A 14,946-nucleotide genomic window follows, 5' to 3' on the forward strand; every position below is an offset into this window, starting at 1 on the left:
TCACTACTATATTCCAACAATGACCACAATTCATATTACGATTCATGTTATGAATTCAGTATCGACAGAATCTGTAAATTATGTATGAACTGTCCTTGGACTTTAGATAAATAGTCCCTGCTTCAAGAGCAAAGAGAAATATAACTCACAGGTTATGTGAGATCGAATGTCCCGACATTACCACTAAACTGATCGATACTGTTTCTTGAATTATGACTGTAAAATTATAGGACATGACACATGGCTTGGTTCTCAGGTTCAACTTTATTTGGCTAGAATGCATGCAGACACTGTATTAACACACAAAAGACAGCAAATGTCCACATTTCCAGAGCTAGGGAAAAATGAAATTCTTCCAAAAACAAAACATCCACATTTTCAAATAATCTATAATACATAATAGTAAATTACTGAGTGGTGGTTCAATGAGGCCATAATTGTATTTATAGAAATACTGCTGAAAAAGATTTTATTTAGGGTTTTTTTTCCATCAATAGAGCAAAACAGTAAAAATTCCACTCATTTTCTCCATAGAGAAATTGATTTTTAATAACATGATATGAACCTTTTGGACGATTAAAAAAAGTTACAATTTTCATGTAAATAACTACACCACCCATAATTCAGAAAAAAACCTGTTACCATGACAACATAGATAAATAAAAAGGTCAGCATATCCAGCAAATGTCACGAAGAATTGCGAATGGTGTCCAGTCTCCTTATACATGCTTATATATTTGTATTTAAATATTTAGCTATAAACATAAAAAATAAAAAAACTAACATTTTACTTAAAGCCTTTATGTATAATGCATAATAAAGATATTCATAGTGTATGTTATATGCATGCATTATATTTTTTTCATAAATAGTTGTAATCAAAGTTAAAATGCATTATAATATAAATTGCATATTCCTTGAATCTGAAATTGGTTGTTTGTCATGTGTAATAATGCATTATACTTTCTAAAGGTGTAACAATGAATGGATAAGTATTATAATTGTGGTTAAAATTATTCATGAGACCATACAATGCATCATAATGCATTATACTGTATACTGTATAAATGCTTTAAGTAAAATGTTACCAAAAAACAAACAATATATTGTTCTATACTTATAATCAATAACTATATGTCAGTAGTTTTATATTTTACCATTCTCTTTGATTCACTTAAAGGATTAGTTCACTTTGAAATGAAAATTAGCCCAAGCTTTACTCACCCTCAAGCCATCCTAGTTGTATATGACTTTCTTATTTCTGATGAACACAATCAGAGAAATATTAATTAATATCCTGATGCATCAAAGCTTTATAATGGCAGTGAACAGGGTTCATGAGTATGAAGCGCAAGAAAGTGCATCCATCCACATCCATCATCATAAACATACTCCGGCTCTGGGGGGTTAATAAAGGCCATCTGAAGCGAAATGATGAGTTTGTGTAAGAAAAATATCCATATTTAACAAGTTATGAAGTAAAATATGTAGCTTCCACCAGACAGCCTTCCATATTCAACTTGCAAAGCAAGTGTAAAACTCTTGCAGTTTAAAAGGCTTACGCTACCGTCCTATTCAACTTACGGAAAAAGCTTAACTGACGTGACAAGTTACGTTTTTTTTGTATGTTGAATATGGAAGGCGTTCTGGCAAAAGCTAGATATTTTACTTCTAGACAAACGAATCACTTCGCTTCAGAAGCTGTGTAGAGTACGTTTTGCTTTGGATGGATGCACTTTCTTCAGCTCATACTCATTGATCCCGTTCACTGCCATTATAAAGCTTAGATGCGTCAGGATATTTATTAACATAACTCAGATTGTGTTCATCAGAAGAAAGTCATAATCACCTAGGATGGCTTGAGGGTGAGTAAAGCTTGAGGTAATTTTCATTTGAAAGTGAACTAATCCTTTAAGTCATTCAGAATGCTTTATGGACTGAGCAGTTAATTTACTCATAAACTAAATTTGTGCAAAAAACTGAAATGATTGGTTATACGTACAAAGAATGAAAATGGCACATCTGAACTCTTTTTACTAAAACCACTAGAACATAACATCAGTCACAAGACTTTCATCTGCAGAACAATGCCAGTATAATCAGGACCCTTTAATCATCTGTAATATGAGTGACGTGAAAACCACTCAGTTCGGCTCCCTTCTTACATTCGGTGAGGTTGGGGTTCACGTCTGTCTCCTCTACGGTCTTCCTGGAGGTGTAGGTGGATTTCCAGCGCAGAAGAACGATCCTTTTGAAATACTTCACAGTGTTGTTCTTTACGCTGACAAAGCAGAAGGTGTTGATCATACTGTTGCTCATGGCGATGCACTCGATGATGTAGAAAGCCACCAGGGAGTTCCGCTCTCGGGAGATGAGCGTCGGGTGGAAATCGCGCAGGATGGTGTAGCCGTAGTACGGAGCCCAGCAGAGGATGTACGCCGTGAGAATGCCGATGAGCACCATGACCGTCTTTCTCCGGCAGCGCAGGCGTTTGCGGATCTGCTCCGTTTGGAAACCCGGCACGCTTTTGAACCAGAGTTCACGGGAGATGCGCAGGTAGCACAGGGCCATGGTGATCACCGGCCCGACGAACTCCACGGCGAAGATGAACAAGAAATATGAGCGGTAGTATAGCTGCTGGTCTACCGTCCAAATCTGGGCGCAGAAGGTTTTGCTGCGGTTGGCCCCGTTGGGGACTTTGGTCGCAGACGCGAAGTACGCAGAAGGTATGGAAATGAGCACTGGGACGATCCACACCCCGGTTATGAGACAGTATGCAGTCTGGTGCTTCATTCTGGGCCTCAAGGGATGAACAATAGCCATATACCTAAACACGACAAAGATGATCATGGTCAGTTATACAGGGAAAATTCACTAAAATTTTATTCACTATCCGCCCTCAATCCTGTTTAACCACTTTTGGTGGTATCTGCACTGGTATAGTGCTGTGCCATGCAAGAATCACAAGAAGATTTTGTTTAAAAATAGAGATCACAATTCTCCCAAGACTCTGAATAGACAACTAAACAAAATAACATATTTTTCTTACAAAATGTTTATTGCTGTAGTCTATTTAATTTGAATTAATTATTTTTTAAAGGGGTCCCCTTTTTCAAGATGTAATGTAAGTCTCTGGTGTCTCCAGAGTGTGTGTGTGAAGTTTCAGCTCAAAATCCCCCACAGATCATTTATTATAGCTTGTCAAATTTGCCCCTATTTGGGTGTGAGCAAAAACACGCTGTTTTTGTGTGTGTCCCTTTAAATGCAAATGAACTGCTGCTCCTGCCCCCTTTCCAGAAGAGGGCGGAGCTTTAACAGCTCAACAACAACAAAGCTGGAGAATCTCACGCAGCCAAAATGAGGAAAGTTTTCAGCCTTACATTGTTCAAACCGGAGTCGACACTGATGGAGAGACTCAGGAAGAAGTTACAACTTTTAGAATGAAACTGGACGTTTCTGAATGGTTAGTGGATAAATTGATGTAGTTGCTGTGGAGTTGATTCAACTCATCCACTAGCATGTGCCGTCATGTTCATCTTTTGTGTTGAACTGACCCTCGTTTGTGAAGCAGTCCGGTGTAAAATGACGGCATGACAACGACACTCTACTACAACAACTCTTCCTCTTCTCTAAAGCAGCCCAACATGGCCCCGCCCCCTTTGTTGCGTGGGGGCGGGTTTATGTAAATTTTAGGGAAGAAGCTCATTGTAGTCCCTACCAGCCGTTTGTTGTAGTCCTTAAAATGCGATTTCTGTAAAACAAAATATCTCTCTTTGCATTGAACTTTGAGCGTCGTAACTTTGCATATGTTGTTTATGCTCAAACAGCATTACACACTAACTAAAGTTAAAAAAGTCAAAATCATAATCAACTACCCCTTTAAAAAAAATTGGGTTTGAGTGAATTATTCAATGACTCACTCATCAAGACATCACTTGTTTCATTACTGGATTAATTAGTGTTTTTGAACAAATCTCTTGAATGAATGATTCAAGGACAAATACATTTAACAGTCACTTGTCGCCACCTACTGGTGTAACGATGTAATTGATACAATCTTTATTTTACAAAGGTGATTTGCTCTATTTTGATCACTAACATAGGCATCAGTAGCTATGTTTCCATCCACCTATTTTATGTGCATTTTGGGATATCGCATACAAAAAACACTGGATGGAAACGCCAAGATGCACATAAATTCTAAAAATCAAAAAAAGACCCGTGACTTTGCAATGGGATGGCATAACTGGACCAACCAGCGGACCGATCTCGTTGCACAGCATCTGAAATGCTGTTTTTGGTCATTCTGTAATGCCTGAGCAAAGTCTGTAGTTAAAGTGGTTCGGTATAATTCGCTCCCCGAAGCGCGTCACACAATTGTGTTCACAAACACCAGGCATCTGAATGCAACAGAATGTGACAGTGTTTATTGCGATTCGTCTGCACGCTCTGAGGCGCAAGTAATTAATTATACAATGGGTACGGAAAGTATTCAGATCCCCTTAAATTTTTCACTCTTTGTTATATTGCAGCCATTTGCTAAAATCATTTAAGTTCATTTTTTTCCCTCATTAATGTATACACAGTACCCCATATTGACAGAAAAACACAGAATTGTTGACATTTTTGCAGATTTATTAAAAAAGAAAAACTGAAATATCACATGGTCCTAAGTATTCAGACCCTTTGCTGTGACACTCCTATATTTAACTCAGGTGCTGTCCATTTCTTCTGATCATCCTTGAGATGGTTCTACACCTTCATTTGAGTCCAGCTGTGTTTGATTATACTGATTGGACTTGATTAGGAAAGCCACACACCTGTCTATATAAGACCTTACAGCTCACAGTGCATGTCAGAGCAAATGAGAATCATGAGGTCAAAGGAACTGCCTGAAGAGCTCAGAGACAGGCACAGATCTGGCCAAGGTTACAAAAAAATGTCTGCTGCACTTTGGATCCTAAGAGCACAGTGGCCTCCATAATCCTTAAATGGAAGATGTTTGGGACGACCAGAACCCTTCTTAGAGCTGGCCGTCCGGCCAAACTGAGCTATCGAGGTAGAAGAGCCTTGGTGAGAGAGGTAAAGAGGAACCCAAAAATCACTATGGCTGAGCTCCAGAGTTGCAGTCAGGAGATGGGAGAAAGCTGTAGAAAGTCACCCATCACTGCAGCCCTCCACCAGTCGGGGCTTTATGGCAGAGTGGCCCGACGGAAGCCTCTCCTCAGTGCAAGACACATGAAAGCCCGCATGGAGTTTGCCAAGATGGTGAGAAATAAGATTCTCTGGTCTGATGAGACAAAGAAAGAACTTTTTGGCCTTAATTCTAAGCGGTATGTATGGAGAAAACCAGGCACTGCTCATCACCTGTCCAATACAGTCCCAACAGTGAAGCATGGTGGTGGCAGCATCATGCTGTGGGGGTGTTTTTCAGCTGCAGGGACAGGACGACCGGTTGCAATCGAGGGAAAGATTAATGCGGCCAAGTACAGGGATATCCTGGATGAAAACCTTCTCCAGAGTGCTCAGGACCTCAGACTGGGCCGAAGGTTTACCTTCCAACAAGACAATGACCCTAAGCACACAGCTAAAATAACGAAGGAGTGGCTTCACAACAACTCCGTGACTGTTCTTGAATGGCCCAGCCAGAGCCCTGACTTAAACCCAATTGAGCATCTCTGGAGAGACCTAAAAATGGCTGTCCACCAACGTTTACCATCCAACCTGACAGAACTGGAGAGGATCTGCAAGGAGGAATGGCAGAGGATCCCCAAATCCAGGTGTGAAAAACTTGTTGCATCTTTCCCAAAAAGACTCATGGCTGTATTAGATCAAAAGGGTGCTTCTACTAAATACTGAGCAAAGGGTCTGAATACTTAGGACCATGTGATATTTCAGTTTTTCTTTTTTAATAAATCTGCAAAAATGTCAACAATTCTGTGTTTTTCTGTCAATATGGGGTGCTGTGTGTACATTAATGAGGAAAAAAAATGAACTTAAATGATTTTAGCAAATGGCTGCAATAAAACAAAGAGTGACAAATTTAAGGGGATCTAAATACTTTCCGTACCCACTGTATGTGAAAATTATTATATACAGTGGCTTCTACTACAGCCACTTCCATTTTTCTTACCAATATTTAACACCAGTTTATCAGGAAATGACGATTTTGTTCTCTTCAACTCACTGGATGACTCACTGGTGCTTTATTCACAAATGTTTTATTCCAAATTTGCGCACAAGTACTTCTGTGATAATGTGAATTATTATAAGACAGAAATAATGATACTGTGTGGTTGAAAAGACTGTTCGTGAAGCTGTTTCATATCTAAACATGACAACTGCTCTCTCTGGATCAGAACGCACATCTGAATGTTCGCTGTGATCAGAAGGTTTAATAGACAGAGAGATGAATCGCCGTCATTTAGAAACAAGATCATGTGGATGTTTGAATTGAATCATCAAGCAGCTCTGACTCCTTTTTCTATGAATTTGCATAATTATGGCTTCACCAATGTCAGTAAATGTCAGTGATACCAGTAAAGTATGTTTGCTTGTGGACAGAATTTTCATTTTTGAGTGAACTATCCTTTTTCATACTGAATTATGAATGGTCTCGTCTTTCTGGAAAACATCATTTTAACAATTTTACTCTGCACAGTGACTGAGTTGAGCCTTGTGTGAAAACCTAAAGCTATCTAACACATATGTATTAATATTAGAGTATTTATAATAAATGATTTATCTGTGCACATCATTATTTTTTAAATTCATGTTCCTTATAATCTTGAATCAGAATAACTTCCCATCCATCCTGCAGTGACATCTCTTCTCTTCTCTGAGGGTGGAGCAACCTGTCACTCACATGAGATCCACCAATAGCAAACCACAACCATCCAATCAATTCCTCACTGACAAAATCAAGCCCCGCCCTACATTTGTTCTTGTTCCAGAAGCCGTTTCACTTGGATATATGTCACAATAGAGAAGAAAAGACGAGCTCAACTTCCCTTTCTAGCCAACTTTAACACACTTCTGTTGCTCTGTTGCTTCCTTCAGGAAATGCTCATCTAGTACAGCGTGTTCTATTTGTGTTATTTCAAGATTTTTACCAGTAGATCAGAAACTTGTAAGCCATCCATAATTGAATTTGAATGTTCTGTCATTACAGACAAGTCAAACATCAAGACAAATTTAATCACGAGTGGTTTTCATGTGGCCTTTATCAGAATTTAAAAAAACACTGTGATGAGGCTCAAACAAACTCAGTCCTGTCAGAATTAAACTGTGTAAAATGACGTCTTTACATGAAGTGTTAGGGAAACTTCAAAAGCTATTTATAACTGCTGTAGACATAGTACAGGAACCGAAATGTACTCTTGATTCTCTTCTTTTAGCTAAATTGACACTCTCTGATATAGGACAAAACTGATCATTAATATTGTCAATGTTTCCGCCTGCTTTATTCCATTTCGAGCTGTTAGGAGGGAGCTTATGTAAAGACATAATTGTTGTTTCATCAAGCTGTCTTTTATACATTCACTGGAAAAGAATGTTAAATAATACCCACATAGAGACAGCATTTTAAACAATTTCTTGCCTGAAGGATTCACTCACATTTTAACAGAAATATTCTCCCATATGTCACCATTAGCGCTGTCTCCACATTTTTTAAATGTACTGTGAGATTTTATTGAATAAAACAGGGTTCAGACTCAATATTCTGAACGGATGAGATGTGTTTGAAGCTGGTAAACATACTTTCTATTAAGGCCTTTATTCAAAATGCATTATAAAGGTATTCTTAAGGCATTATAATACATACATAATTCCTTTTTGATGTTTACATGAAGACTTTGTATTTGCCACCTTATAGTAAGATCTAGTAATATACTCTGCAAATCTTAATCAATGTCAAGATGTGAAACTTATAATACATTATGGGAACTATAATCCACTGTAATTTAAAATGATATAATGTGTTCAATGTGTGTTATAACTGTTATTGTGAATATTAAGGTTTTTATAATGTATTATGTATACATTATAATGCCTTCAGAATATATTTAAATACAGGCTTCATAGAAAATTCATCTACAAATGAAATTTACATCACTATTTACTCATGTTTAGGTTGTTCCAAACATGTACAGTACATTATGTTAGAGAAGATTATGAGTGAATAACAGCTTCAATTTCCGTCTCTTTAGCACACAAAGCTATTGTACGACATCAGAAGACTGCACTAACCCTAACACTCAATTGGTTTGAGTAGGAAAAACTTAAATTAAACAAATTAGTTGAGTTAAAATAACTGTTATGAGTATTAAGACCTTTCTTTTTCTTTTGAGTTCACAGCACTGACATATTTCAAGTAAACTGAACTGTTTCATTGTTTTGAGTTGTATGAACTCATTTCTTTTCATTTAGACTAACTTAAGTTTAACAGGAAACTGGGCTGGGATTTCTGTTTCCTATCATGCTTTGCCCATGGCACTCGAAAGGGAGAGTAAATGTTAAAATGATGTGTTATAGAATATTTTTTTGTACGAGATTAATGGTAAGGGAGATTTAGTAGTGATTTTTTAATGCTAATTTAGAAGAGTTTCTGTTAATGTGTGTTTTTGGAGATTTTACATCATGATGTGGTGTATGCGGCTTGGTTTGAGCAGGTACAGTAGGTAGACAACCAAAATGGGTATTACCATGTTTTAAGTTACATGTTTTAAGTTGCTGTACTCATTCAGTAAGTGTTATACCATGCTATTGTTAACATGTTAGCAAATTAGCAAGTAGGCGTTTTCTGAATTAGTATGTTATAGCTAGCAAAATATTTACGTTGATATAACCTGATGATTTTAAGTTAAATGTATAAATTAAAGAACAATAAAAATGTATGAGTACAAAAAAAAAAAAAAAACCTTAAACTTTGAGTTTTTTAACTCAAAAAATTCTCATTCAACATTTTTGAGTTCTGACAACTTATTAGGGTTTACAGTGAGGTAAATAACTCATTTGATTTGCAAGAACTCAAAATAAAAAGTGAATTAACTAAATATTTTATGTTAATTGCAAATGTATGAGTTAGCTAACTCAGTACTTCAAGTTAGGAGCAATTAACATGCTACAAACTCAAAACTTGATAGTCCTGCTTACTTAAAATTGGGAACATCATAACTAAAAAAAAATGAAACTGATTACCGGTTTACAGTGAATAGTACTAAAATAGGTGTACTATTTTATCACACAAAGCTTTTTATGCTGCTTTTGAAGTTTTATACTTATGAAGTCTTATATAATGATTCTTCAAAATCTGCCTTAAACAGCTTAGGGTTTGGCTAATGATTTATTTTAATTGCCAGATATTGTTTATTATGATTATGAGGCTGCTCTAAAAACAAATTCAGGGGACCTTTAGTCATTACTTAAATATATATATATATTGTTGTGAAATAAAAAATCAAGTTCTGAAATGCTGTTAGACTTTTTACTTGTAATTGTTATTTTATTGAGCTTGGATGACACACAAATTATGCCTATTGATTCGATATACTATCATGACTTGTCATAGTTTAACATTTTCAGTTAATCAAAAATGTATTTAATTTTAAGTTCTGTTAATGTAAAATACAATCTGATGACGAGTAAACGTGTTTCATTGTTTTGAGTTGTATGAACGCTTCTTTTAATTTAGACGAACTTAAGTTAAGTGAAACTGGGCTGGGATTTATATTTCCCATCATGCTTTGCCCATGGCACTTGAAAGGGAGAGTAAATGCTAAAATTAAGTGTTATATAATGTTTTTTGCACAAGATTAATTGTAAGGGACATTTAGCAGTAATTAATGTTTTGTTATGCTAATTTAGAAGAGTTTCTGTTAATGTGGGTTTTTGGAGATTTACCATCATGGTGACAAGCGGTGCTTGGTAAGTTAGTTACTTAGAAATGCGTTTTATTTTGTCCAAAAAGCGTTTTCACCTTACTTGAAACATTATGTTGGATCAACTTAAATAGTTACATTCATGATGACAATTATTAAGTTCATGTTACTTAGAAATGTGTTTTTATTCTGGCAAAAAAACGCCTTCACCTTACTTAAAACATTATGTTGGATCAACTCAAAATATTGCTTTGAATTAATGTAATTCTCCCAATTGGCTTAAGTTAAAAATTCTAGTGGAAAACGTTAACATATTTTTTTTTGTTGCACTAATGTTTTATTTTTTAGAGTGTGGGACATTATTGCCTTTATATTATTGCCTTTTAAATACAGCTCTCTAGCTAAGACAGTGAACAGGTTTTCACTTTGTTCTCAATACAGTATAATGCATGACAAATTATTAAATCCTACTGAACAACTGGAAAGCTTTTGTTGCAGAATATGAAATATTTTCTCAGAGTTTTCCATATGAGCAGTACTTAAAGTGTTTTTTTGTAGTTTTTTTTAGGAGCATCAATACATAATGCATGAATCTGAAAGGCAAGAAGTATACAGCCCCGGGCTTGATGTACTGCAGCAGGAGTGAGAGACGATATCTAAATCACACCAACCTGTCAACAGCGATGGCCAGTAAGGCATTGGTAGACACATACAGAGACACAGTCCTGAGGTAGTTGACAGAGGCACACAACACTTTCCCGTGGTCCCAGGAGAGCTGTTTGACTACGTAGTAATCCACTAAGAAAGGGCAGCAGACCACGGCCACAATGAAGTCGGAGATGGCCAGGTTAGCGATCAGCAGGTTGGTGAGGTTCCTGAGTTTTTTGTATCGGGCCAGAGTGGCTATAAACACAAAGTTGCCGAAGCCGCACACCAACATGATACAGACCAGGACCGCTCCGATGACAATGGTGGCCACGAAGTAGGCCAGTCCCTGCGTGGTGTCTGGCATCTCATCTGCAGGAACGCCATAGTCCATGTCGTAGAAGTCCATGTAAGTGTCATGGACGTCAAGAACGGGCACTTGACTGTGAGGGTTCACGTACACGGCTGCCACGTGAGAGATGTTTGCGTCCTCCATGGCAGGAAAATGAGAGGAGCGAGTGAGCTCTAGTGATTTCTGTTGGGTTTCTCTTGTTGTAACGTTTTTCTAGCAGTCTTGTTCTTGTCTTTTGAAATGTTTCAGATTTCATTTTCAGTAGGAGAAAGCAGCCGCACATGAAACACAAAACATAAACACAGTTAACCAAACACTGTGGTAAACAATATTACCTCTATCTGAGTTTAAAGAGTAACATTAAAATCATGAAAATCCTTGCATCTGCCCTAGATCTCTTTCATGTGTTCATCAGAGAAGAAGTGATGTTTGATTCAAGAACAAATCACAAAACCATTTGACGCACAGCGGTTCTCGAGTAAATTCCTCACTGTGGAAATTTAACAGTGAATACATTGAACTTCGATTTCAGAAGACTTGCAATTAAAATTAGCTTTTAAGAATGTTTTATAGTGCTTTAGTTAATTGAAAGGTTAATTTCCCTTTCACTGAAGATCAACCATACTATTATTAAAAATATTGCCTTTTGTGTTCAAAGAAAGAAAGAAAAGTCATTGGAACAATTGTGTGAATAATGACAGAGTGTTCATTTTTAGATAAACTGTTCTTTTAAATAATGAACAAATGTTCATGTTAAAGGGGTCCTGTGGATAAATACAGCTCCAGTACTGCAATACTCTCTCCTGCTGTTAAATAATGTGCATGCTGCAGTGTGTCTGTACAATTACTTTACAGCAAAGTGATGAAAAAAGTGGACGGATGTGAAAATGTTCACTTTGAGAGAAACATGAATAGATGCTATTGAAAAGCATACAAACCTCTTACAGCCTTAAGACCTCTTAGGCAACAAAGCAGTAAAAGAATGATGCGTCTTTGCTAAGCAAAAGCATTTAAGTTTAAGTTTTCTATTCTATTTAAAAAAGATTCTGCTTCTATGAAAACATGTATTAACAATGCATTAAAAGGGTATTCATGATGCCTTATGATACATAATGTAAAGCTTTATATATTTCATTATACAACTGTAATCACTCATAATACATTATAATCTCATAGCATATAAATAATAAATAGAATAATGCAATATACATTATTGCAACTGTACTATTTTATCATGACTGATTTATTATAAGCATGAAGAGATATCATAATGCAATGCAACTGTGCTTACAACTATTGTTTGTCTGCTGGCCGTTTACTTAATTACATTATACAAGGCTGTAAAAAAGTTCACAAAGTAGAATAACAATAACAGACATCAATAATGACAGATATTTCAAACGTTCAGTAAGTGTTTACCACTTTTATCCATTATTTGGGCTGTCACCTCATGTTTTATAATATGTTTAATATAAATATGATCCTGTTTCTCATCTCATGTTGTGTATAAACTTACCGACTTGTAAGAGTTGAGAGATGTGTGTCATCGTCGCTCGTGCGTGATGTTGCCTGCCTCATCTGTGCACTGCGCGCGATCATGAGTGCAGCTCCGCTCGAGTCCTTCACACAGATGAGCATCTTCTCTCTCCCTCTCGTGGCAAATGTGAAAGTCTGATCATTGACGTCTTCAATCCCCAAGAGCGGATTCATTGTGCCGGTGTGACGCGCTGTTTTGAAAAAGTGTCACGGCAACATACATCAGTACATCAGTCAATATTGACACACACATATATTAATAGCCTACAGAATATATCTAATATATAGTAAAATATAAAATTGTAGTTTTTATTTATTAAAATTAATTAGTTTATTTGTTTGTTCCCTGATTTTTAATTAGGCTAGACTAGGAACTGCTGGTGGTCAGTGTGGGAGGTAACGCATTAAAAGTAACGTGAGTTATACGTAATCAGATTACTTTTTCAAGTAACTAGTAAAGTAATGCATTTCTTTTAATTTTACAACAGAATATCTGAGTTGAATATGATGGATACTGAAGATCTACATTAAATGTGAACATGTGAACATGCATTTACTCATCTCACTTGCACGAAAACAGATTCAGTATTCCTCAATATGAATAAAAACAGTGAAATGCAAACTCAGAATATTACGCAAACCTGCACTAATTAAATGTTAAATTACACAAATATACTTTATGTATTTAAAGGCACAATATGTAAGATTTTTGAATTTGTTTAAATCCAGAGAAGTAAGTAATTTCTACATTGTACACAGGCCGTGTCTGTGCATCGCCTATCAATGACATCATACCCGTGTTACCCTCGATTTACGGTTTTATTTTGTAGAAACCATGAAAACACCAAAGACACTTTAATATTTGTTTTATTAGACAAGGGAACAACTGTTTGGATACATTTATAGTCAGAAAACTAATCATTGTTATCAATCATTCTTACTGTTTGAATCTGATCTTTCTTGATTTACCACGAGTAGGGGTGTTCAATTCCAGGTTTTTTGGAGTCGACTCCGACTCCCGACTCCCACTGTCTCGACTCCATTTACTGTACATCAAAACGGTCATAAATAAGCTGAGATGGCAGTCCTTACACACTTAATTTATTTTTTCCCGACGCGAAGCCTTAAAATCCCCTTATTAAAACAACACACGTTTAGCGAGACTGTCTAAATTAGTCCAATTTAGAGATGACTTGATGAGTAGCATATCAACATTGCTAATTGCCGATACCTAATTTTACCGAGAGAAAAGTCACGAAAAACATCTGTGGTCAAATATTATGTCAGAATTAAATAAACGAGAAAGCAGGGATTCTTTAATGAATTCATCTCATTATAATGATCGGGGGATGGCGCTAAACGCACATGATCATTGTCTTAAAAGTGCTTGGACATTAGAGTTAAAGATGCTAAAATTAATACTATACATAAAAAATGCATACAATAATGTACACTTATTAATGTGTTTATTATTTTTATGTATGGTTAGTTTAATGAACACGGTTAACTATGGAAAATCAAATCTATATTTATTGCAATAATATAAGCTAGGCTATGGATTCGAGAATCAGTAAACAAGTGAGCGATTCCGGACACAGCAGCAGAGTCGACACCAAGAGTCGATTCCTGTGCTGGAGTCGACCCCGACTCTGGGGCTATTCAGAGTCGAGGAATTGACTCTTTTGGAGTTGACTCCCCATCACTAACCACGAGTACCATGTTTTACCATGACTAATATTGATCTTACAGCAGTGTGCAACAAGTGTCTCATAGCAACTGTCGAGCAATGTTATAATATCATTTTAACACACTCAAATGTATCTAATATGATAAACAGCAGTGCTTTACTTCACATACGCTTGACAGGAAGAAGCAGAAGCGGCGTCATCACGGATTCCCCACACCTGGATCACCTCGTCATCTCTCCCTTTTTATGGTCTCGCTTGCCTTCACTCTTTGTCGGTGCTATTGTTTATCTTATGTTGTGTTGTAGCTTTGCTTTGGTGATTAAACCCCGTTTTATGTTGAAGTCCGTGTCTGTGCTCTCTCTACTACACACAACTGTAACAGAAGCACTGACCTATACAGTAAGGACTTCAACAATTTAAAGTATGGGCGTTTTCCTGGTTCCTGTGCCTCCAAAGAACCACCAGCGCAGGCTCTCAGCGAAAGACCGCCTCTGGACTTCTAAACAGGACGGCCGCCCGCTGGAGAAGTATGTGGAGGAATTTGCTGAGCTTTCTTGCAAGGTGAGCTGGCCAGATGTTATTCTTAACACCTGTTTTCTGAGGGGTCTGGACGAGGATACGATTCAGTATATTGAACCTGAATGTCTCTTTTCCCTAGTTGAATTTATTAATCTGATTCTCTTTCTAAATGGTTCCGAGTTCGAAATTGAAGAGGTTCAAAAGAAATCGTATTCACCTTGTCCAGTCCTCTCAGAAACACGGGCGGCCTGGCCAGTTCACCAGCCGCCGATTTCCACCACCTACTTCTCCAGTGGGTATTCCCCTGTGGTTCTGCCAGACCCTA

At 36.9% G+C, this 14,946-nt stretch overlaps 1 protein-coding gene across 1 annotated transcript; it reads right to left on the reverse strand.

The window, feature by feature from the left end:
- Positions 1–1,444: 1,444 nt before the first annotated feature.
- On the reverse strand, positions 1,445–12,571 carry prokr1b (prokineticin receptor 1b). Its single transcript, XM_048206127.1, has 3 exons — positions 12,395–12,571; positions 10,553–11,110; positions 1,445–2,827 (listed from the first exon to the last, which is right to left on the reverse strand). The coding sequence occupies exons 2-3, from the start codon at positions 11,020–11,022 to the stop codon at positions 2,110–2,112; spliced, it is 1,188 nt and encodes a 395-aa protein (XP_048062084.1). The 5' UTR covers positions 11,023–11,110; positions 12,395–12,571; the 3' UTR covers positions 1,445–2,109.
- Positions 12,572–14,946: the final 2,375 nt, after the last annotated feature.

Source organism: Megalobrama amblycephala, linkage group LG10, assembly GCF_018812025.1.
Source record: "Megalobrama amblycephala isolate DHTTF-2021 linkage group LG10, ASM1881202v1, whole genome shotgun sequence".
Taxonomy (NCBI): Eukaryota; Metazoa; Chordata; class Actinopteri; order Cypriniformes; family Xenocyprididae; genus Megalobrama; species Megalobrama amblycephala.

Bases quoted from the DNA above. Each gene is read 5' to 3' on its own strand.
- prokr1b (XM_048206127.1), bottom strand. From the start codon at position 11,022: ATGGAGGACGCAAACATCTCTCACGTGGCAGCCGTGTACGTGAACCCT. The intron at 2,828-10,552 runs GTTGGTGTGATT...TGTCGTGTTTAG, and splicing joins CTGGCCATCGCTGTTGACAG to GTATATGGCTATTGTTCATC.